This window comes from Perca fluviatilis, chromosome 17 (genome assembly GCF_010015445.1).
Source record: "Perca fluviatilis chromosome 17, GENO_Pfluv_1.0, whole genome shotgun sequence".
Classification (NCBI taxonomy): Eukaryota; Metazoa; Chordata; class Actinopteri; order Perciformes; family Percidae; genus Perca; species Perca fluviatilis.
This window is the reverse complement of record NC_053128.1, coordinates 24,674,922-24,698,004: the sequence shown is the minus strand read 5'-3', so window position 1 is coordinate 24,698,004 and position 23,083 is coordinate 24,674,922. Positions and strand designations below refer to the sequence as shown.

The window sequence follows — 23,083 nt, the reverse complement described above, 5'->3', positions numbered from 1 at the left end:
GGCCCAAAGTGCATATTGGCATGAGTGCCTGTGTCCAATACAGTAGATCTTTATCACGACAGAGATGTTGTCATAGTAGGAAAAGCACAGGTGTATTCAAAACCATTCATGATGGCTGCATTCCACTTAGGAGAGGCCCTGGTGTTGTGCATGCTGACTCACTGAAATAGCTTACTGGGACACTTGATGGAATTGAGCCATCGTTAAGGTTATCAGTTTCAGCTGTGCTTTTCCTACTATGACAAGTCAAAATGTCTGCTGTTAAAAAGGCCCATTGTGTCCCAAACGTCCAACTGCGCCGTGGAGATACTAGGTCTATGCGAGACTACAAACTTCCTGACAGCAGCAAAGCGTTTGTCTGGTTTGTCTGCGTGCTGCAAGAGAGGGGCGTTTAAAATGCAATGCAACAGCGCCACCTGTAGGTTAAAGGATTAACAATTTGTTTTTTTATAAAATACTAAAAACAGCGCCGTTTTTGTGCCGTTTAAACACGTAGCGCAAAAATGAACAGAGCTTCATGTAACAGAGTAGAAATAAATGACGATAACATGTAGGCCTACTCATACCATGGATGTATTCTTATAATATACTGTCTATGGAATTAAGAGACTCTTGCGCCGGATCACAGGGCGCTGCCATATTGGATGAAACCAAATTGCGTGCTGCGTATTACAAAATTAAAACAAATAGCTACACACGCTGTTTTACTCCAGTTAAAATAGTCATCACGTACAAGCACATGTTAAATTATGTTTCACTATTTTTTTCTATTCTATTCTATTTTTTTTTCAAACTCTATAATATCTCCAACTGCACCCCCTTTGTTTTCATTTTCCATGGTACAGTCAGTGGACACTATGGCGCTGGCGAGGATTGGTAAATGTTGTCGGTCGTTAGTACATGAGCCCTCCAAAGGACTGTTTTTTGGTGTTTTACAGCCAGGCGGGATTGAAGGTTGTATAGGTAAGATAAATAAAAGTCGTCAATAAGTGTCTGATAAACAGGTGACCGTTGACTGGCTGGTTACAAGCTACAAGAGCAGCTTGTAAATAACCCACGTTTACAAAGATACTGTAACAGTGACTTTAAATGGCTTTAACGTTTCATAAAAATCCAGCAAAAGTCGATGTAGCCTAACTGTGTTTTGCTTGCAGGGTTTGTAGCAGTTGCATGCTGGCCTTTTTTTTTTTTTTTAAATGTTAAGTCATATGGTATTATATGTACAAGCTATCAAGCCAGGCTAAATTATGATATGATGGCTTCTCAAGCGATTAACCTTTGTTGAAATTTATTATTGGTGTTTTTTCTCCCAATGGTGATAACTGACATGACATTATACCTAATACATCCATGCATTATACCAGCTTTATTTTTTTCAACGCCATGTTTTAAGTTACTGGTAGTGGTGGAAAGAAACTAAGTACATTTACTCAAATACAATTTTGAAGTAGGCCTACTTTCCATTTTATGCTTTTTTATACTTTTACTCCACTACATTTTTAGAGGCAAATGTTGTTGTTTTTTTATTATATATTATATTTTGTTATTAGCATAGGTTAAACTAATCAGCAATATATGAAGTAACTGAAATTAGCTCCACCTTTACAACATCAAAATTAGGTACACAATTATGCATCACTTATTACAGTATAATCCAATAACATGATAATATATTATTCTGAAATGGGCATTTCTGCATAATGAGTACTTTTACTTCTGGTACTTATATTTTGGTGGTAGTAATACTTTATATACTTTATTTCAACACTGTAGTATTGCTACTTTTACTTGAAGAGCTGAATACCTTTTTCACCACTGGTTATTGGAAACTTTTTCTCTGCAGCTAAGAGGCATCTGTTGTCAGAAGATGTTATCAAACTACAAGACTTCCAGCAAAGGAAGCTGGCTGTGGCTCACCTTGTCTCTGGAACGAAAGGTGAAGTCGTTCTCGTTATTGGCTTTAAAAGTACACTGTGTAGTGTTTTGAGTATTTTATTAGCTCAAATCAATGTCTTACATTACCTCTGCCAATGATCCGACTTATCCTGGTAAGCGAAGAATTTCTTATCTGTATTTACATTGGACGGGCAAGTCCAAGGAGGCTTCCATGTCGTTCCGCCATTTTGAAAAACTATAATCGCTGAGATGTACATGAAGCACTAGTCTAGCTAATCCACAACGTGTTTTCGTTCAGAGCCAGCGCCACGTGACTGAAACCAGCTGAAACGGAGAAGGAGATCAGTGAGAGGCGTTGTCACTGCCCTGGCAAATTTGAAAGCCTGCACTACACTTTACTTCATAATGGAGTATCATACTTATGCCGAGCCACAGGAAAAGTTATCCTCGTCGCCAAAAAAAAAAGCGAAAATTGGAAGACGTGTTGTCATAGCTTCTTGGTACATAACGGCTACCATAGTTGCAACACGCATTTGAAAAAGCGAGGCGCTAGAGAGCGCTATTTGTTTGAATGCAAAATACAATTTCACCGCTAGATGGGGGAAATTCCTACACAGTGTACCTTTTAAAAGCTGCAGTTTTATGTCACGTGTTACAATACACACTGTACAGTAAAAGCTCATATTTTCACCCAATTTTACAGGAAATTATATAGAGCTGTTCAGTCAGAAGCTTCAAAGGAATGAGCTGATACTGAGAGATGAGCTGAAGCTTCTCCTTCACTTGTGCCAGTCTGCAGATGACATGGTGACAGCCAGAGATGCCATTTATAGGTATAGTACATCCTTAACTGGCAATTTTGTAAAGCATAAACACATTTTTTATGTAAAGTAGATGATTTCAGAACCTAAATTTGTCTTATCCCCTCCTCTTCTCTAAATTGCCTTTTACAAACATTAGAAAGAAGGAAATTTGATTCTACCCATTTCACAGAGAAAAACCTATGTATTCAATGGCTTTGACTATCATCATGTATCAAGTATCTGAATTATGTATATTGATCCTTTAATTTGCACTCACAAGGTACCATGCAGAGAACCGGAACTTGGTGTATGGAGAGTTTAAGTTTGGTCCTCTCTTCGTGAGACTGTGCTATGAGCTTGGTCTGGAGGACTTGGCTGCTGCTACACTTACAGATAAGGTAAATATTGCATTAACCAAAACCTTTACTATTGCAACAGTGTCATCAGGGGCAAAACTATTAAAGACAGGATTGATACTTTTCTAAGAGCCGACTTGGACTGGTAACCTATCCTCTCACTTGTCTGAACAGAATATGAGAGAATTTTTCAACGACGCAACCTCCTTTAACATCACCTTAGACATGTTATTCACAAAAGGCTCTTATGAAAGTAAGTGACAGATTAACCTCCCAGTGTTTTTTGTTTTTTTTCCTTTTCTGAAATGATTATCACATGTGTATAATATTCCCAACTTTGGCTATTGCAGATGCCTTGGAGGTACTAAGAACTATGAGGAACCAAGGTGTACCATTCAACAAAGACACATTGACACTGGCATCTGGCATCTGCTATAAACTGGTAAGTGATCCATACAGTTTTATTAAGTCTATTTTAAAATGACAGTCCCAAGAGTTCTGTTTGTTTTAAGATGTACAAACTCTTCCGAGTGAGTTAATGTTCTGTTTTATGTCGGTCAGGACACGGCGGAGTCCTACAGGATCTGCACTGCTCTGATAGAGGAGGGGCAGACCAAAGGGCACTCAATCCCCAGACATGCTTACTGCTTTGCTGTAGCACTTGCACTTAGACGAGTAAGTTGTATCTTCTTCTTCTATTCCTTTTATTCATGCAGAAAGATGTGAATAATATTATATAATCAATAGTTTGTTTTTTGTTCCAGAATGATATAGTAAAGGCACAGTCGTTGTACTCAAAAATAATGAGCACTGACAGCAGATTATGCCAAAATTTAAAGGTAATGGTGCATCATATAACTGTGGTATGCATTTTTTTTCTTGCCGTTGTTCAATGATTAATATATCCTTTTTTTTTTATTGTGATTTAGGTTATAATACTAGCAAGGTCAGGAGCGCTGACAGATGCCATTTCCATCCTGTCTGCAGCCATGCTGCTTAAAAGCCCTTCTTTTGTGAAGAAGCCTGAATTTTCTCAGGAGGTGGTAAGTCCTATAACACACCACACAGTTTGCTAAATAACACAGATGCTACTTATACTTAAAAAACTGTGATGGAATAGCTACGGATGCAGTAATTAAATGCTTAAACATATTCCTGCAATTGATATTCATCTTAATAAATTGTTTTCTGTGAACAGACTGGCAAACATAAGGTAAAAATGAAAAGGATTGGAGTATCCTTTACTGGGATTGTTGATCAGAATAACTGTGATGAAATATTTCTTACAATAGTTAACACAAGCTACAGGATTCTTTTCCCCATTAAAGGGGGTTTGTTTGGGGAGTTTTTTCTTATCCGAAGCAAGAGTCGAAAAGGACAGAGGGTGTCGTATGCGGTACAGATCCTAAAGGCCTTTGAGGCAAATTCTGATATTGGGCTATATAAAATAAATTGATTTACACTTGACTTGTGACCTGTTTCAGGTGGATTTGCTGCGCTTTCAGAGTGAGGGCGGACCACACATGATGAAAGTGGAGCAGATAGTCACTCATCTTGAGCGAGCTGATCAGGTGACCCAGCAGACCCTTGATGGCATGCTCTGCCACACACCCACAGGGAGGAGGAAACCAGCGCTAATAATGGAGGAGAGGAGGACCAGCCGAAGGACTCTGAAGCCACTACAGTCCACTCTGCTGTCAGAGTGAGAGACTCCCTGTGCCATTGCAAAGCCTGCTTTAACTAAAGGCTCTGATATGAGGCTGAACGCAATCCATCAAAAAACACTAGTCTCGTATTGCCTGACCCTCCTCCACAGCGCTGTGCAGGAGGGTCTGGCTAGTCAACACAGCAATTTGGGATGGGAGAAAAACGTGCTCTCGTTTATTGGCATTTCTTTAAACCAGTCACAATCGTCTTGGGAGGTGCTAAATTCCGAGTGGAGCCACGGTGCCGCTGCAAAATAGCCTCGGGAAGGAACTTGTTTTGGTGGAACGTGTACGTTCAAAGGTTGTTTTAATCATGCACAGAAAACTCAGATTTTACAGATCGTCTAGCTAGCTGTATTGTTTTTTACCCTGCAGAGATCTGAGGAGTAGTTAACCATAATTCTCATACATCGACCGGAGTTGACAATTACAACACAAAGAAAGCGGACATCCGAAAAGAGCGAGATCCGGCTGAATTTCCCGGCAGAACGAGAGCAATCCCGGAAGTGGAACGTCGTAGATATAGACTAAAAAACACTAACTCTAGCTAGAGTAGACTTTGTCATGATTACTGTATCTACCTCTCCTTAGACACAGACAGAGTCCTCCATCTGCAGACTGAACTTCTGTCCCTTTTTTGTGTTGCCCCTATCCAAATTTGATGAAAAAGGTCAAAAATCTTCTTTTGTGCAGCAGTTACTTTAACAGAAAGCTGCTGAGAGAATTTTACACCATCACACCAATGGCAATGGATTTCCTTGCAAGGATCTATGCATAATAAGTGATTTGGGAAGAATGTGTTGTGTATATAAAAGTGTGACTGAGTGATTAAAGATGAATCGGATATTTAATAATGGAAAAAAAAGATTATTTGTCTTGCTTTGATGTTCTAGGGATGCTGGCAAAATCAGTTTTGCAATCTTTAAAGAATAGGTTCTCATTTTGAGTGTGTCTCAAAAACAACACCCAGGTGCCCAGATGTTCATTGCAAGAGCTTTTGCAAGCTGTAATTACACCTCCTATTTATAATGGTCATTAAGAGATCCTTTCCTACAAAAAAATATGCCAACGTTTATCTGAAGTTAATATGAGGCTTCAGCAGTCTGAGTTAGAGAAATAATGTGGATATCTTCCAAAATTACTGTCTTTTAGAATAAAATTAACCATCAACCATCTAGATGAAGATATCCGCTAATTGATCAAATATTTTTAACCTGTTTCCAAAGTTGCGCCTCTGATTTCCAAATCACAACTAAGTTGGCAGCTCGGGCCAGCTTCCTGGATAGAGGACAGAGTCACAACTTGAGAAATGGGTAAAAACGCTTTTGTCATCCAGATGGTTAGAAGAGTCTTAGGATTTCCTATTGAAAGTGCATAAGAGAGGGACCTCCAGAGTTCAGTATTCTGAAAAGGAGGAATGCAGCAAGCAAAACCTGTTTCAGTGTTAATATGGGCACCTGCATGTTGTCTTGGAAAATTGTGAACCTATCCTTAAAACAACCTTTCCAAAGGCTGTTTTTTTTAATTGCTTAATAACTTAAATGTAATGGTAATACATTAAAAGGCACAAACTGGGGACCTAAAGCCATGCCTGGTATATCATAACATAAAAAAAAATAAAATAAAAAAAAAACTCTAAATCTGCCGCCCCAAAGCGTTTCATCTGTACACTTTGACACAAAATGTGTGGTAAAATACTCATTATAAATCCAAATCTGCTGATCGGAACCATAATCGGAACATGTAAACAAACAATGGTGTACATCAAATCCCTCCCACAATGCACCGCTACGTACATCGGCTGAGCAGCCAGGGAGGAGAGGAGAACAACGGAGCAGCTACTTGAACCCAAACAAACAGTGTTAGCTAATAGTGTACAGTTATAAGGTAGTAAAAAGTGAGCTCGGTGTAGTGTTTGTTCATCTATAACTACAAGATTACAAGAGCTTTCAGGACGGATGCAGCGGTGATATACACTCCTATCGGCAGCTGGGAGGCGGTGCTCTTTAGCATTAGCTAGCCAGTTAGCTGGTTCTCTGACGGGAAAAGCTGCTGGTAACATCATTTCGACTGGCCACAAAACGAACACACAAAGGAAATGTGGTATTACTGATAGGGACAGCTGTGTCGTAATATAGCTAAGCAAGTTAGTGGTTACTTTGTTGAGACCATAGCTTGTACTACTACATAGATTGACTAACGTTAGCTAACTTAACTTAGCTAGCTATTGTTAGGTCGTCTGAGGCGACATCTGTAAATACTGGATTTGGGTAGCTTTAGCTAACATAGCTAGAAAAACACAATGAGTACCGAGGCTGCAGCGTCCACTAAACCCACTCCGGAGGATGATGGCATGACATGGTGGTACCGATGGCTCTGCAAAATAGCTGGGGTTTTGGGAGGAGTATGTAAGTAACGTTAGTTATGAAAGTACATTTCTAATATCACGTTGATAAGTAAATAAATAAATGATACGCCGAGATAAATACTACTTCTGAGTGTGCTGTGTATGTAACGTTACCAGTTTAGAATGACATTCAGTTTTTGCTATTTTCTATGACATTTGTTGACTTTTCATCATACTTTTATACCGTTTGTGTGTTCTCTTTTGCATATCTGCATTAATATGATGGTTAGAGGAGAGACAGGACAGAAAGGTCATCATATTACAATTTGGAAAAACATGTTTTTTTTTATTGTGTATATAAACCTCAATTCAGTTGCTCAGCCAGGCCAGACAAAAGCTTTGTAACAGACTATTGTCCCCTCACCGCAGCAGCCACTGTTGGGCACCGCTTGTTTACATGACTTGCTCATTCCATAACCTAGCATGTTATTGCTAAATTAAAACTATGTGCTATGAACACACAGTCCACCGCAGGTAGGTTTACTCTTTCCATCAGGAGTTCATTGTGAGACCGTGATATTTACTGCTGGCTTTGCAGTTTTCCAGCAGCATTGCAGCTCTCCTTCACAGACTTGACACCAGAGTCACAGTGCCTGTATCACATTAACTACCTAGGGCACTGCATATTCAATGGGATCTGTATTATTAAGGAGGCTGGATGGTCTAAAGGGGCAGGATATGCTACATTGTTCTTCCACTGTTTGTGGAAGTGTGGGCTTGTCTGGCCTGATAGTTTGCATGTAATTGAAGATAGAAACTAGGCATATTTACCCTCTCTTCTCACTGTGGATTTTCAGCTTGAAACCGCTGTATTGGTGTATGGACTGACAGTCCAAAGTTTTAAAACACCAAATGTTTTAGCATTTTGGTTGAATATTAAACATTGTGTGCCCTTTATAAATACCACATTGAGTAAATAGTAGACATTAGTAAAATAAGATTTGATTGTGACTTATTGTGAAATGTTGGAAAACATAGCTGGTGCTTTTTTGACATCTGCTTTCCTTCTGAGTCGTAAAAAAGGAATACATTAGTTGATGTTGACGGGGAGGTGTGACCAGTGATAGATCTCTCTTACATTTGACATGTTACAACAGGAAAGGCACAGGTGAAACTAATAGCATTAATGATTGCTTTGTTCAAGGCCCGAAACAACAGAACAACAGAAAATGAATCAGAAACTATTTTATTTCGGTTATCATTGTTTTACGTGGGTTTAATTTTCGGCCTAAGCATGTGTCATGATAACTTTCACATCTAGATATGAGTCCTGGATTCCATCATTTTTCCAGATGTTTCCAAACTGCTCTAGATATAAGGCAGTCATGTGCTGATCTTGAAAGAAATATCTGTGTGTTTGTTTTGTCTCCACATATTGTACATGCTCCGTATGTTCTGCATTGCTGATTTTCTTATGTTGTTTATAGTATACAGTCAGTACTAACCAAGCAGTATATAAGTGAAAAGTATTTAGAAAACCAGTATTTAGTTATTGTGGCTTTTAAAACAGTAGTGACTGAACTGGATCTCTAAACATCCACATATATCATTCTCAGATCTATCCTGCCCTCTGAGATATTTCACATGAGATATCTCACACACACTTTAAAATGCCAAAGCCTAATGGTCAGGCCTAATATTTTCACAATATGTCATGTGGTTTATCTTAATGGCAGCCCTTTTGCTTTGTCTTTTCTCTTGTCCAAATCATGCAGCCTGTGCCGTCTCAGGAGTGTGGAACTGTGTCACTGTGAACCCTTTAAACATTGCTGCTGGAGTTTGGATGGTGTAAGTCTTTAACACTTGTTACGCTTAATTTAATGTAGTATGCATATATTAGCTCATTCACATTCCATAGGGCAAACCATTTTTATAATCTGTTGGTATTGAGGAGAAAAGACAACATACTTTAAAACCACTTATTTAGACCAGACAGAGTGCTGTATGCTATTATTCATTTAAGCTCCGGTCCAGTTTGCTGTCACATACACAATGCACAGTGAAACGGTTTTAAATTAATCATTCAATCTATTGAATAAGACAATACTTTAATTGTTCCTTTTGCAGTTTGGCTAGGGTGTCACTGACACAGTTACAGAGACAGATGTGAGCTGGTTCTATTTAAGTTTTACTAAACGCCTACTGACAGTCACATACAAACTATTGTAAATCTGAATAATCAATCAGAGCTTTACTGTTCAGATTTACAGTTTTTGTTATATACTGTATATATATCATGCATTATGCACTCGTATTATCTATTTACATTCCTCTATTTGTACGTACAGTACTATTTTACATCGATAGTGAGCAGGAGTCTCATGTAGCCATGTGGCCACACCTACTGCTCAAATGCGGAGGTGTGGAAGAATTCTTGACATGAACTTGTCATGCCAAAGATTTGCTCAAATTTGAAGACTTTAGAACATGCCGCAGAAAAGCCAACTGTGTTTTTTTTTCCAGGTTAAAACTGTTTCCATTGATAGCTTAGCTACAACGCTAGCTAGGAATAAAGATTGATTAATAAAATTGTCATGAAGACATTCTGCCCTTTGTATTCTTTACTCCAGATCACACCAGAATCAAAGGAGCCTTTTAGAACTGAAATGATTGGTTGATCAACACAATATGAATCAACATCTCTTTGATAATTCATCTGTGATTTTCTTTTAAGCAAGCATCTCCTCTTCTTCTTTTTTGAGATCTGCTTTTCTTTTTGATATTAAACTGAATATGTTTTAGAAAATAGTTGGCAGATTAATCGATAATTAAAATAACAGTCCACTGCTCACTGTAGAAACTTTCTTGCTGTTTTCATGACAGTGAGCATGTGAGCATTCCTGCTCCAGCCAAGCCCACTTTGAACACATTAAATGGCAATGACAGCGTACTTAGGGCTGTGTAATTAATCATATGTTAATCGTGATTACAATGTTGGCTCCTCCGATCACAAAAACAATGCAATCGAGAAAAACGATTATTTAGCATATTACATTTTGCAAGTAAACTCTTATTTTGTTTTGTGTTCTGAACTATTTCAATGTTGTTTAAAGCTATAGTGTGTAGTTTCTGCCGCCCCCATGAGGAATTCTAAGTAATGACAACACTGTCGGCGCGTCCACATGATACAAGCCTTACGTGACCGCACTTCACCCCCACCCCTCCTCCACACAGTTGTTAGTAGCCAAAGAGGACACGGAGGATTAAAAAAAACATGATGGACTCTTCAGAAGAGGTAATTATCGTCACTCGAGTTTCTGCGCGGGAAAGTCACCGGACGACACAATTGTCTAAACGTAGCCATACTGAGAAATCCAGAGAGAGTTGTCTGGAGCTGATTGTCTTAATTAGCTTTGTAGCAACTCATTTGGCAATGGCTTCAATGTAACGGACGTTCATTAATATCAAAAAGTTCAAAACAAAGCATTAAGATCTATAAATGCAAGATCTTTCCAAAAGTCAATGGGTAATCTGGTTCAATAATTGTGATTTCAATATTGATTAATATAATTGTGATTATGTTTTTTTTCCATAATCGAGCGGCCCTAAGCATAATGGTTCCTTTCTACCCAGCTGCTGTGTTTAATTACTTCCAGACTTGAGTTGTACAGTATTTGTGATGGAAGGGCACAAGGTAATTCACTGCTGTGTTTGTGTCCTCTCCTCCTGTGTCTAGGTTAAATGCCTTTGTGCTGTTCCTATGTGAAGTCCCATTCTGTTGCCAGTTCATAGAGTTTGCTAATGCAATAGCAGCCCGTGCAGACAAATTCAAACCTTGGCAGAAAGCCTTCTTCTACTGTGGGTAAGAACAAATTGAAAAATGAATTGTACACGGTTGATGTCATTGGAGACTGTACTAAAAATTACATTTTTGGAATTTGAATATCTGATAGTTATTAACATTGCATAAGCTGTTGGACATACTTTTGGAAATGTGGTTCTTTCAACTCCAGCATGTACTTCATGTGATTTACTGACTTGTTTGTTTTTGTCCTTGGTTGGCTGTCCCTCTGGTTGCTCATTTTCAGGATGGCTCTGTTTCCTGTATTCTTGAGTTTCTCTTTTACAACCTTGTTTGGAAATGCCATCGCCTTCGCTACAGGAGTTCTGTACGGCCTCGCCTCTTTAGGCAAAAAGTAAGTCTGTTAGTAGTTTGTACCATGGAATAATATTCTATCAGAAAAACATCATTTATTTTTTAGTATCTATTGGAATAAAAGCTGTACAATAGACATTTTGTAATCGCTCATATCTCTTCATATCTCACTCATAAAAACACTCCTCTAAAAGGTCATATTAAAACAGTCTTCTTATTAATGCAGTATTCCACATCCTAATCACTTAATAAGATTTTTATTTTATGCATCTAACAACCCTAATGATCCTTTTTATTCATGCAAATTCACTTCTGACAAGGTGAGCCATGTAATAACCTTGCAATTAAACTGTCATCCTCTCCTGTCATACCCGCTTTTTCTTTGTTTCTACCCACCTCTCCTTCGTCGTAACTTTTTGTTACCCTCCTTCTCTCGCATCCTGTCTTCTTTTTGTTTCTCTCTCTCTCTCTCTCTCTCTCTCTCTCTCTCTCTCTCTCTCTCTCTCTCTCTCTCTCTCTCTCTCTCTCAGGGGAGACGCAGTGACTTATGCCAGACTGCAGCATCAGAAACAGGCAGATGAAGAGAAGATGACAGAAACGGCAAATGGGGCTCCGGAGTAAGGCATCTGCCTTTCCACCCTCTTCCTCTATTTTCTTCAGTTGTTACCGCCCTCCATCCATCCTACCTCTTCCTCCATGCTTCTTTCCTCTTTCCCATTTCTGTCACTACATAATTATGGTACTGAGTTTACTTATTTACTTACACTGCTGCATTCTTGTTGTCCTGACCTAATAGTATCCAAACGGATTGGCGTTGGATTAAGTCCATTACTTGGTACTTGGTGTGTAAATGGGATCTCTCATTGTGACTCGATACCATAGATGGTATGTTTTGCTTTTCATGGTTTATGGTCTTCTCATGGGTTGTATTTATTTTTAAATTTTTTTCCCCTTTTGTTGTTTGTTGCTGCTGTCAGTTGTAAACCCGTTTTCTGCACGAAAAATGTGAGGTACACCTTTCTAGCCCAAGAACATTTCAGGAAATCCTTAAACTAAATTAATGTGAATGTAAAATGTACATAATTAACTTAAGGTTATCAGGTTATTCACTATGACTTTGAGGCTGATTCAAATGTGTCTCACTTGGAGAATGAAGTGGGTAAAGATAAGTCCAATGGTAACGTGGGGTTCAGACTTGTTTTAGCAGCAAACCCAAATATCGATATCCGCTCTTTTGCAGCTCTAACCTTATTATCATCGGAAAGTATTGGCCAGTGGGGTTTCCAAAGCCTGTTGCGTTAACTCTGCATTTAATCCGAAGAACCTACTTTAAGCAGTGAATGTAGATGATACAAGTCAACTTAGTTATCAGTGAAAACTTGTGCTACAAAAGTTCTACTTTAATTTATAATGGGGGTCTTATTAAACTTTATTGTAATATTTATTGAAAAAAAAAAAGTTTTTCCTCTGAGTCCCAAAATGTACCTTCACTGGACTACTTTTGAGTAAAGAAAATGGGAGGGATTTTGGTATTACAGTATTCTACCCACTGTGCAGACGAAACAGCCTGAATGCATTTTAAAATATACATAGGCATTAGAGATATGTTTAACATTGGGGAATGTACCTGGTATACCCAAAGATAAACAAGGTATTCTTTCATATATTATTTGTTCAGTTGGTTTAAGCTCAGCTGGGGAATTCCTGCACTAAACTTTTGGTAGCATGGACTCCGGTATAGAGGGAATTTTTAGGAACAGCTTTCAGTGCATGTGTCAGCTTGTGTACGTATGTATGGTTCCTCATGATCAAGCAGCCGGTAGCTGTGTCGTGGCTGCAGATTTTGTGGTACATTATGAATTGGAAAACTGTGCTTATTTTTTCTCCTTTTTGAAAACATGTAAAACAACGTTTTAGAATATGTTACTGAATATCTGCTGTGTTTATTATGAGTCTTAATTAGTACACTCTACCAAAATCCATTACAAATTCAATGAGGGAGTAGTGTCTTGATTCAGGGAAGATTTAGTCTGTATCTCACACAATCACCAGAGCCATGGTTTGCCTTTTGTCACTCAAATGAGGTATGCAGCGTTCAGCAATGTACGATTTGTGTTTGTGTTTTGTTGCCTTGCCTCTGTTGTGTAAAAAGGAACTTTGGGAATAATTGTTTATACGTACCTCTTACAGCTGTTTCTATCCTAAATCTATTACTGGCTGGTCAGTGACTGAGTGGATTATTCACAAATTACCACCAGTTCTCAGGTATCATACTTAACAATGCACCGTGAACAGATACAAAGTAGTTTATGAATAGATCATAGATGTATGGGACCTAGCATAAGCATGACTATGAAATTAGGATGTCATTTGAGCAGATGGAAAAGCATTTGTGTAGCATTTTAAACATGCACAACCATCGTTCACAAGTGATTAAACACTACACATACACACCAGCAGTATGCTACAGTTAGACACTACACACTTCCTACACTATAGTTTTAATAAGATGTAAAATAAAACTCCTTGCCTTGTCCACAACCATCCATCCAGTTTTATTTCATTGCAGTGACGTGCATCCAAGACTTGAGTGCATATTTTGCTGTAAGGGATATGTGTATAATGTGTGTTGTGATGTGAATACTGATCCTGTTTATCAATTCGTGAATTAAACAAACTTGCTACTACTACCATGGTGTTGGCTTCTTTTGTTGTCGCCTTCACAATCTTCTTAATGGTTTATGCTTTTGTATCAAGAATGTTTTTCCTTTTTTTTTCTTTTAATAATGATCAAAGAACATCAGGTTGAGAGTGCTGCATAATTCTTTATATGCAGAGAAATCCAGAGTACCCTAGGGTTGTCATTTTTATTTTTATTTTTTACATTTTATTTATATGCTGAAAGCGAATAAGTGTATTCCCCAAAATGCCAAACAATTTCTTTAAAAATGTCCTATTGATCTCCCCCTCCCCCCCGGACTGGACTACAAAACCGGCTTCAAGTCTAGTTCATCATTGAACCCTCTCGGGTTTAAAATATTCAATTTAGAAATCAAGAACGCCTTTGCAAAGAGCATAAGAGACATTAAGATTAATTTTCAGGAAATGTGCCACATCTGGATAGATTTTTTTTTATATCTCATAGTACTTTATATTCTGCTATATTGAGTTCTGTCAGTTTTTCCTACGTATCCTTTTCCACATGAACTTGTTAACAAATAAACCACACCCTTTGTGTTAAGCTCTAAGTTTTATGTGGATGGCTGAAGTTTGTGTTGTATTGTTACATTGCACGAAAGTCAAATAGATTGCATAAATCCCAGCAAGCAGTATTTGACCAACGCCTACCTGTGATGTGTTGAGGTTATTTAACTGGTGGTGCCTGTTTGATTAATAATGAAGTTAATAGTCACCACTTGCCAGGATTACCCCTCCCTTCTAAGGCATTTTCTTTCACCTATAAAGCTTATTGTTTATTTTTCAATGTTAATATCTTCCCCTTCGAGTGCAGATTGTAGGGATTTAGTTGCCTGTTTCTGATAATAAATCTTAATTGATTTGATTTGCAAGGATTAGTCTATATAAGTACATCTGCTGCCTCTGAACTGTAAAGATACCGATTATAGACAAAGACTTTTCTTTTATGCACTATCAATCTTAAAACATCTGGAAACATGGTAAAATAAAATAGCATTTTAACTTTAGTAACTTATATTGAGTAGTCAACAGAGGGCGCCATTGCATTATTTCAGTCATATGTCTTAGTTTTAATTAAGTAGCACATTTAACCTAGTATTTAATTATGTAATACATTATTACTACTACTTCGACTAGTAGTAGATCAAAGAGAGGGCACACTTTTTATTGGAATTGAACCTGTGATGCTCCACTTGTATTATTGGCCTGCACATGCATAACAGGTTTAATACCAACAGCTGCAGTAAAATGACAAAAACATTCAAACATAAGAGGTTGAAGCTTTATAAAGGCTGAGCATCAAACAGACATTTAATATCCAAACAGACATGCCATTTTGGAGTCATCAAAACCATTTGTCATACAGGTAAAAATGGCTTTTCAGTGACAGGACTCTTGTTATCTACTAAAATCCTTTCAAAGTGTTTTGTAGAATATTATATTATTCTGCATTTTAATGTTTTAATATTTGTGGCTCCAATTTTAGATATTTGTACACACACTTCCAATAAGCATATTTTAATGTAAAGGTACCTATAACTGTCAAAAAAATGTAAGAGAATAAAAAATACTATATTATCATCTGAAAAGTATTGAAGTAGAAGTATAAAGTAGCATACAATGGAAATGTCCAAGTAGGCTACAAGCACCTAAACTGTACTTAAGTACAATACTTGAGTAAATGTAGACTACGTTGTTACATTCCAACACTGTAGCTACTATGAGTACATATACCACTGACTGGAGATATTTAAAATGACTGAATACTGTTGAAATTCCCTCTTTATTTTTCTGTTGAATTTCTCGTTCTCCCCTAAAGTAAATCCACCTCAGAATTGAAATGTTCATCTCCTGAGGGGAGGACTAACTTTGTCTGCCTGCTTTCCTCCCAGCTCCGGGTTGCATCATGCTTGGGAACTTTGCTCCAATGAGGGGCTGGCATTGTGCTTTGGGGGAGAGAGAGAGAGAGAGACGGATACAGATACAGCGTTGCCAACCAACAGGACGGGATTCAAAAAATATCCCCACAGCGATCAACATCACCTGCGGAGAGAAGACACCGCTTGTTACGCTGGAATTCCCCAGTGGCTTTGGACACTACATCCTCCACGTTGCTGTGTTGTTGTTGTTGTTGTTTTTTTTACATGAGGCGTAGGCTATATGGAAGGAAATCCTTAAGCGTGTCTCGGTGTATTGTCACAGGAAAAAGGGGGCGCCCAAATCTGTCCCTCTTGAGGATGGGACCTCTTTGAATCTCAAAGCAACAACAATGGACTGCGTTTCCACCGGGAACTCACTCTTGGAGCCGTGCTGTACAAACACACGGGAGTGCTATAGCGTTTCAAAGCCAGACGACGTTTGTCTGTTTAGTTAAACATTGTTCACAGTGTCGTCGGTTGGGAGTCCGCGATGCCCGCGAGGAACAGGTACAACCTGGTGGACGATGTGGCGGACTCGAGGGTGCCTCTGCACAACGAAGAGGCGTACCAGCATGGGATTTCTTTCCAAGCCAAGGTGAAATGAAACTAACTACAATCTTTATTTTGACACCGTTTACCATAGACAGTCAGTAAGGAGTTGCGTTGCGTTGTGTTGTATTTGGAGGGAATTGTGGCAGGTGCACTGGACCCTTCCTGCTGGGATCCAGCATGAAGTTTGAACGCATGGCAGTGTATTCAACTACCCATGTGGTTTAATGCAGCAAGTCTATATGGGGAGTTGTACTTTATTTGTAATCCTTAAAAAAAACTTCGGCAAATGTCTTTTTATAGTTGGCGCTCGAAAGTGAACTGAACTGAGTGTATTCTCAGGTTTTCCCAAAGTCATTGAATTATTAACCTCTCAGGGAGCAGTCTGAGCTGATTTGCAGGGCATGAGACAGAGAGCACCGTGGTAGAAAGGGTTAAAACAATGGGAGTGTTAGCCGACTGGTCCAAAGTTCAATCACACAGCTGCTTGTGATACATCCATGACTTTATCTTGTAAAATGAGGACTGCTTATCAAGCCGCTTTCTCCTCTCAGTTTGTCTCAGTCTTTCTTTATTCCCCTTTAGTGTTGCAAAAACACAGTCCCATAATGAATCCACCACACGAACAATTTCTTACTGTGGGTATACAAGACTTTTAACAAAAGGGCCGCAACTTGAAGCCACAGCCACCAGTTTGAATATATGCAAGCCACAAAGAATTTAAGGCAAAGCTAGTCCTTTATACAATACATTCAACGCATAAATAGAATAGCACTAGTTGCCACATTTCATTAAAAAATATTTGGTAATGCACAAGTTAGTCTCTCCAATGGAAAAATATTTCAGAACCACTTTACACCAATATGAGAGTTTAGGTAGTTCAGTTTGTCTCCTCATATTGTAGGCACCGTTTTAGGCAGTGTTTTCCTTTTTATAAAACAAAAACCAAACATTTTTTGTGATCTCTAATTTTGTTGCCGTGACTCCACTTTGGGAGCCGTTGGAGTTAATTGTGCAGCTGTAGTGTGTGGGATAACATCTCTGACTCTCATGCTGTTGTCGTGTGTGATTGTTTACTACAGTATGTGGGGTGTCTGGACGTGCCCAGGCCCAACAGTCGGATGGAGATCGTGGCAGCCATGAGGAGAATCAGGGTAAGATGAAGACATAATGTCATGTGTGTTTAAGAACAGAAGTGCCCACACACACACACACACACACACACACACACACACACACACACACACACACACACACACACACACATCATCATCAGTCCTGTGATGATTGCTCCCTGATGGAGGACAGAAACTATCTTTACTATAAACACAGTAAACACACGCACGCAATACAAGGTGTGTCCGTCTGTCAGATGAAATTTGTATTGAGTACGTAGTGACGCATGAACTCGCTGGACAACAGACACGACTTCTGGGAAAGCAATGCAGGGATGAATTTTTCAGAAAGACAAAGCAATAAGAGAGAGCTGGAGTGGCTTTTTTTGCTGAATAGTGCATCACGCTTTCTAGATATGTTTGTGAAAGTTCAAGGACACAATGTGTGTGGGTTAGCGCTGCCTTTGATCAAAGTCAGACTGTGGCTTATTAGTATTGCATTATGTTGAGCTGATTATTAGAATTTCACAAATCAACCTTTTTTCTACTTATGAGCTTCATCTTTTTTCCTCTGTCACCCTGCATTCAGTCTTTCCTCATTGTTATTCACACTATCATATCATAGCCAGGCTTTTTCCCCCGTATAGTTACATCAGTAGTGTTACTATAGGGATCATGTAATCATTTCCCCCTCTCATTGTCCCAGCGGGCCAGTATTTTCCTCAGAACCGCTAACACAGAGCCATATCAGAGAGCTGGGGTTGTTCTGTAATTTAAATGTGACTCACCAGACTTGCTTGCTCGGTTTAGACATGACAAGGCTCTTAACCCTAGCTGAGTCAATATGCAGGAAATAAATGCTTAATTTAATTTTTTTTGAGCTACTAACAAGCCATAATGTGGATTTATCCTCTGAAAAAAGCACAAGTTTTTAGGAACAACATTTTGGGGAATCCTCCCATGTTCTTTTACAATACTTTGTTTTGGCTCCTGTAGTGTAAAATATGGGTTCGTAGGTGGCTGCTGTGCTGCTTTAAGTGTGAAACTGTGTGCATATAAAATCAGAGGAACCCCAACCGTAGAAAAAAGATTTTTTAAACAAACAAAACCCATTTACAAAAGTAGGTCTATGGAACAGAGACACAGCCAGTCAGACTGTTTATGAGTCGGTCTATCTGTTTTGAATGGGCTGAGTGCGCAGATAGTGCCTGTTTTTTTATTTCCTGCAATTCTCAAACTGAGAAATCAATAAGGTTGTATAGTAAACATGATCATCAGGGTGATACACTGCAGGCTGAGGCAGAACACAAAACAGAATTTATGCTTTTGATTGCTACAAAAAAAAAAGATTATCTCTATTAAAAAAATACATAAGACCTAGTTTTTACATCAAATCGAGATCGGTTTACCAGCATATATGCATGTGATGTTGCTATTTAAAGACACGCACTCATTAATGTTTATTTATGTCAGAGTGTGTGGATGCATACTCGTTGGGTGTGTGTATAGGAAGTTCCCTTGAGGTCCAAATATAGCCTTGAATCAATAATGAATGAGTTAGTGTATTTAGGTTGCAACTTTCAGCATATTGTATAGAATATCTTTGTTTTTGAATGGCAAAACTGCTTTATAGTGTCCCCTGTGACTAATGTAAACAGGAGAGTCTGCCTGATAGCATAGACCAATATATAAATAAATAAATAACCTCTCATTTATTATATATTGTCATGACGTGTGTTTAATGTAATCTTTGATGACAGTGACCAGAGAGATGTTACTATTCATAGACTTGTGGTATTACACTGACTGGTGGATGACTTTGGCTTAGTTTTTACTGTGTCATGTCATCTTTGCAGTTGAAGCATTTAAAGGGATACGCCACCGTTTGTTGAAATAGGGCTTATCACGGTCTCCCCTAGCTGTAGATAGGTGGGCCAACGCATTTTTTGCGCATGCATCGTTTTAGTCTGGTGCAACACCGGCAGCGCCACCACTAGTTAGCTTAGCGTAGTGAATGGAATCCTATGTTGCCGGTTAGCATGTTTTGAGTAAAAGTGAGCCAACAAAAGACAAAAAAACAACCGAATTACTACAAAAAAATGCGTTGGCCCACCTATGTACAGCCAGGGTAGACCGTGATAAGCGCTATTTCAACAAACGGTGGCGTATTCCTTTAAGCAAGACTACATAACTTTTACTGAACTGTGGCCACAAGTAGCAATTGCAAGACAATGGCGAAAAAAAAAAATGTTCTAAACGACATTTATTATGGTTTACGTTAGTGACCTTTAAAGGTGCTGGTAGTAGGTGAGGTGAATTTTTTCAGACAAAGCCAGGCAAGCTGTTTCCCCTGTTTCCATTCGTTATGCTAAGCCAAGTGAACCGTTTCCTGGCTGTTGCTTCATATTTAATGGAGATATATGAGAGTGATATTAATCTTTTCATCTAACTCTGAGCAACAAAGCGAATAAGCTTATTTCCAAAAATGTCAAATTATTTCTTTGAAATAAAAAAAAGGGCAATTGGAATGGGACCACAAGCAGGAAAACACAAACATGTCTCCTGAGGCCTGTACTACGAAGCAAGATCAACATGTCCTGGATCTCTTTCAGTTATCCGGCTTCACCTAACCTAACAACCGCGGTCCCGCATAAGCTGTATCACGACGCTGGTTATCAATTCAGTCAACCCAGGGTTTCCCAATCCAGCGGCGCGCGCGTTCACATAAAAGAGGCGGTGTTTGCGCACCACGACCGATCGCAAACATCTACCAGAGCCGCATGTTTTATATAAGAAGAGCAAATTATAATTCTACATAAATATGAAGAACACAGACTCGGTTTTACAGGAAAAACGCAATACAGTCGCTGCCTCCTAAAACAGGAAGGAAAGCTGGCAAAAAATAAATAAATAGCCGACGCTGTAGATGCGTAAATTACTCTTATCAGTATCACTTCCCCATCAGTCAGGACCAAGATCTGACCATAATTACACTGGTGCTTTCCATAAACTATCGTTGCTTTAGACTATTATTTCAGTTGCTACCCTGGCAGTGGAAGCGATCGTGAGAGCAAATAAAACATATCAAAACATAATTCAAACCGATGTGCGCATTGGCGACACATGGCTCAAGAAGCCGAGAAATAGCCGATATGTAATTCCCTCCTATTAAAATATATATATTTCATAACAATACCCATCAGGGAATGTTAACGGGGTTGTCGGTATCTAAATGTTTTAACTTTTATGAGCGAACACTTCTCTCTCTCTCTCTCTCTCTCTCTCTGCGCACCGAGCTCCGCCTGATCTTCTAAGAACGGTGATGCCGTTATCAATCGATCTATTGATTGGTCAGTAGGCGGTGCTTTTACACCGGTTGATCTCTGATCTCCAACTTAACCTGCTCCCGACCAGGTTAGGCGTCCAGCATAAGTTTCCACGGCGATTGAACCTAATAACAACTAATCCACCGTAGTGATACAGAAAATCCTGGGTTGAACTTGAAGTTAGCTCGTTAACGCCAAATCCTGCTTCGTTGTAGGCCTCTGGAGTGTGCATCATTTTGTTTTTGTAATTAAAAACAATCTAATCTTCATCTGTGACATTCTACAAAGTAGTTTAACTGTAGCAATGGTTATTCAGTCAGCATACTTGTCTCAGTAATGTAAGCTACACAGGAAGCAATATTCATCTAAAGTTCTAACATTAGCCATCATAAACTGCTGGACATACAAACCAAGTAAGGCTGTAGCAGCAATAACCCCTGAGTGTATTGAATTGAGCAAGTGTGTATTTTATTGCTTGTGAATTCAGGTTTTCATTTGTAAGAGGAAAATTGTGTTTTTTGATCTTTCAAAAGTTACATAGTCTCTTTTTACGGCCAGTTAATGTCTTGTGTGTGTGTGTGTGTGTGTGTGGCCCCTGGTTTCAAACACATGGAAAGCAAAGATTGTATTTCTGTGCCAACTGCGTCTTTTTGGGTGAACCCTGTCACACTGGGCCTACACTGAGTGAATGCAAACACATGAGCGTTTTAGAGGGTGGGCGTGCGCGTTTAGGGTTGGTTGCCAAGTCAAATGTAATTAGCTTTGTGTAGCTGAATATTGACTGGCCTTCCTGACTTTCTCCTCGTCTCTTTTCACAAAAGCAAAGGCCTTGTCTTAAATTTAAAAGCGCAACCCTTTAGCCGAGGGACTGCACAGAGGAGTTGTGTGTGATTAAAGAGCAAGGAATGAACTGATGGCAGTTAGGAGAAGGACTCGAGAGGAAGTCCTGGAATCGAGAGGGGTTGCGTGGTGGCTGGCAGAGCCGTAGTCCTTTCATCTCCCTCGGCTAATCTCTTTAGTCTCAGTGGATGTGAGAAAATATGAGGAGAGAGAGAGAGAGAGAGAGAGAGAGAGAGAGAGAGAGAGAGAGAGAGAGAGAGAGAGAGAGAGAGAGAGAGAGAGAGAGAGAGAGAGAGAGAGAGAGAGAGAGAGAGAGACTGATCGTCTCAACTGAACAAACAGTAAATCTGGGTTTGACAGAGCAGAGGAGCAGTGCCAGTTGAGTCAAGTCTCACACACACACACACACACACACCTGCCATTCCCACAGAGAGAAAGTGAAAAGACACAATTTTGTGTCCTGTGGATCTTTTCAAAGTTGCGTTTTGTTAAAACTTCTCCCATTATGGCTGACTGGTCCTACTGTGTTGGTTTATAATAATTAGTTTAATTCAGTTTGACCAGTGGCATAGAAACCATCCCGGTGGTGTGCAAGTGCGTTCACACACATGTTTGTATGTGTGAGTGTGTGAGCTCCAGTGCTCCATAATAGCAAGACCCCTTGCATTCTAACAAACACCGCAATTGATTAACGGGGCTGAATGACGAAAAAGGCTGCCGTTGCTACATCTCACATGGAGAGATTTGGTGTAGTTGTCCACAACTCACTGAGTAAGAAAAGGACCTGTGTATATACTGGAAAATCTTTGAGAAACAAGCACGCACTATTCACAGGAGGCCAGTGTCTCTCCACAAAAGGAATCAAGTTTAAGGCTATTCTCTACTCCTCACTCCTGTCTTGTGTTTCTGTCATTCCTCTCTCTCTCTCTTACTTCCTCATATCCCTCCATCCACTGCTGTTTTCTTTCCATCCCCTCACTCTCCTCCTACTAAAATAGACTGTCTCAATATAGCCCATCTCTGCTATCTACTCAGTGCTGACAGGAATAGATTTTAGGCTGAGGGCAGGCTATGCATGCTTCCCTTTGAATTTTGATCAGCTCTAATGGGATTTTAAGCCTCCCTCTCATGTCCGTCGATGCAGCCTTCTTTCGAAGACTGTCAAGAGTCTTGCTGGAAAAAAACATGGCTCCCATCTGTCTGCATTTGTCCCTGTGTCTGTCTGGAACATCTCATGAGAGGATCTCTGTCTGCCGTGCGAGAAAGAAGCAAACCTTGTATGTTTTTTTTTTTTTGGTTCCTCTGTTTCAGTATGGGTTCCGCTGAGCCTGTGTCAGTTTTTTGAGAGCACGCTGAACTGTCATGACTCAGTC

At 39.3% G+C, this 23,083-nt stretch overlaps 3 protein-coding genes across 6 annotated transcripts in view; all 3 read left to right on the top strand.

The window, feature by feature from the left end:
• The first annotated feature begins 306 nt into the window (after positions 1-306).
• ptcd2 (pentatricopeptide repeat domain 2) lies at positions 307-6,351 on the top strand. 2 transcript variants are annotated; one of them, XM_039780854.1, is made up of 11 exons: positions 307-418; positions 846-963; positions 1,844-1,936; positions 2,600-2,729; positions 2,980-3,097; positions 3,230-3,308; positions 3,406-3,497; positions 3,617-3,730; positions 3,820-3,894; positions 3,985-4,098; positions 4,540-6,351. In XM_039780854.1, exons 2-11 carry the CDS (start codon positions 858-860, stop codon positions 4,759-4,761), a joined length of 1,143 nt encoding a protein of 380 aa, XP_039636788.1. In that variant the 5' UTR covers positions 307-418; positions 846-857; the 3' UTR covers positions 4,762-6,351. The 2 variants fall into 2 exon arrangements, with proteins under 2 accessions (XP_039636788.1, XP_039636787.1); XM_039780853.1 differs by lacking the exon at positions 307-418 and having other exon boundaries at positions 837-963.
• Positions 6,352-6,542: 191 nt separating this feature from the next.
• Positions 6,543-13,954, top strand: cacfd1 (calcium channel flower domain containing 1). 2 transcript variants are annotated; one of them, XM_039780439.1, is made up of 5 exons: positions 6,543-7,169; positions 8,884-8,956; positions 10,845-10,970; positions 11,197-11,304; positions 11,459-11,773. In XM_039780439.1, the coding sequence occupies exons 1-5, from the start codon at positions 7,064-7,066 to the stop codon at positions 11,466-11,468; spliced, it is 423 nt and encodes a 140-aa protein (XP_039636373.1). In that variant the 5' UTR covers positions 6,543-7,063; the 3' UTR covers positions 11,469-11,773. The 2 variants fall into 2 exon arrangements, with proteins under 2 accessions (XP_039636373.1, XP_039636372.1); XM_039780438.1 differs by lacking the exon at positions 11,459-11,773 and adding an exon at positions 11,795-13,954 and having other exon boundaries at positions 6,545-7,169.
• Positions 13,955-15,942: 1,988 nt separating this feature from the next.
• The window catches only part of si:dkey-34e4.1 (carboxyl-terminal PDZ ligand of neuronal nitric oxide synthase protein), a 52,988-nt gene continuing 45,847 nt past the window's right edge, over positions 15,943-23,083 (top strand). For both annotated transcript variants that reach the window (XR_005636746.1, XM_039780401.1), the window contains exons 1-2: positions 15,943-16,475; positions 17,512-17,583. Coding sequence is in view for 1 of the 2 variants with exons in the window: in XM_039780401.1 (XP_039636335.1) it covers positions 16,371-16,475; positions 17,512-17,583 (177 nt within the window). In the remaining variant the exon portion in view is untranslated. The remainder of the gene's footprint in view (positions 16,476-17,511; positions 17,584-23,083) is intronic.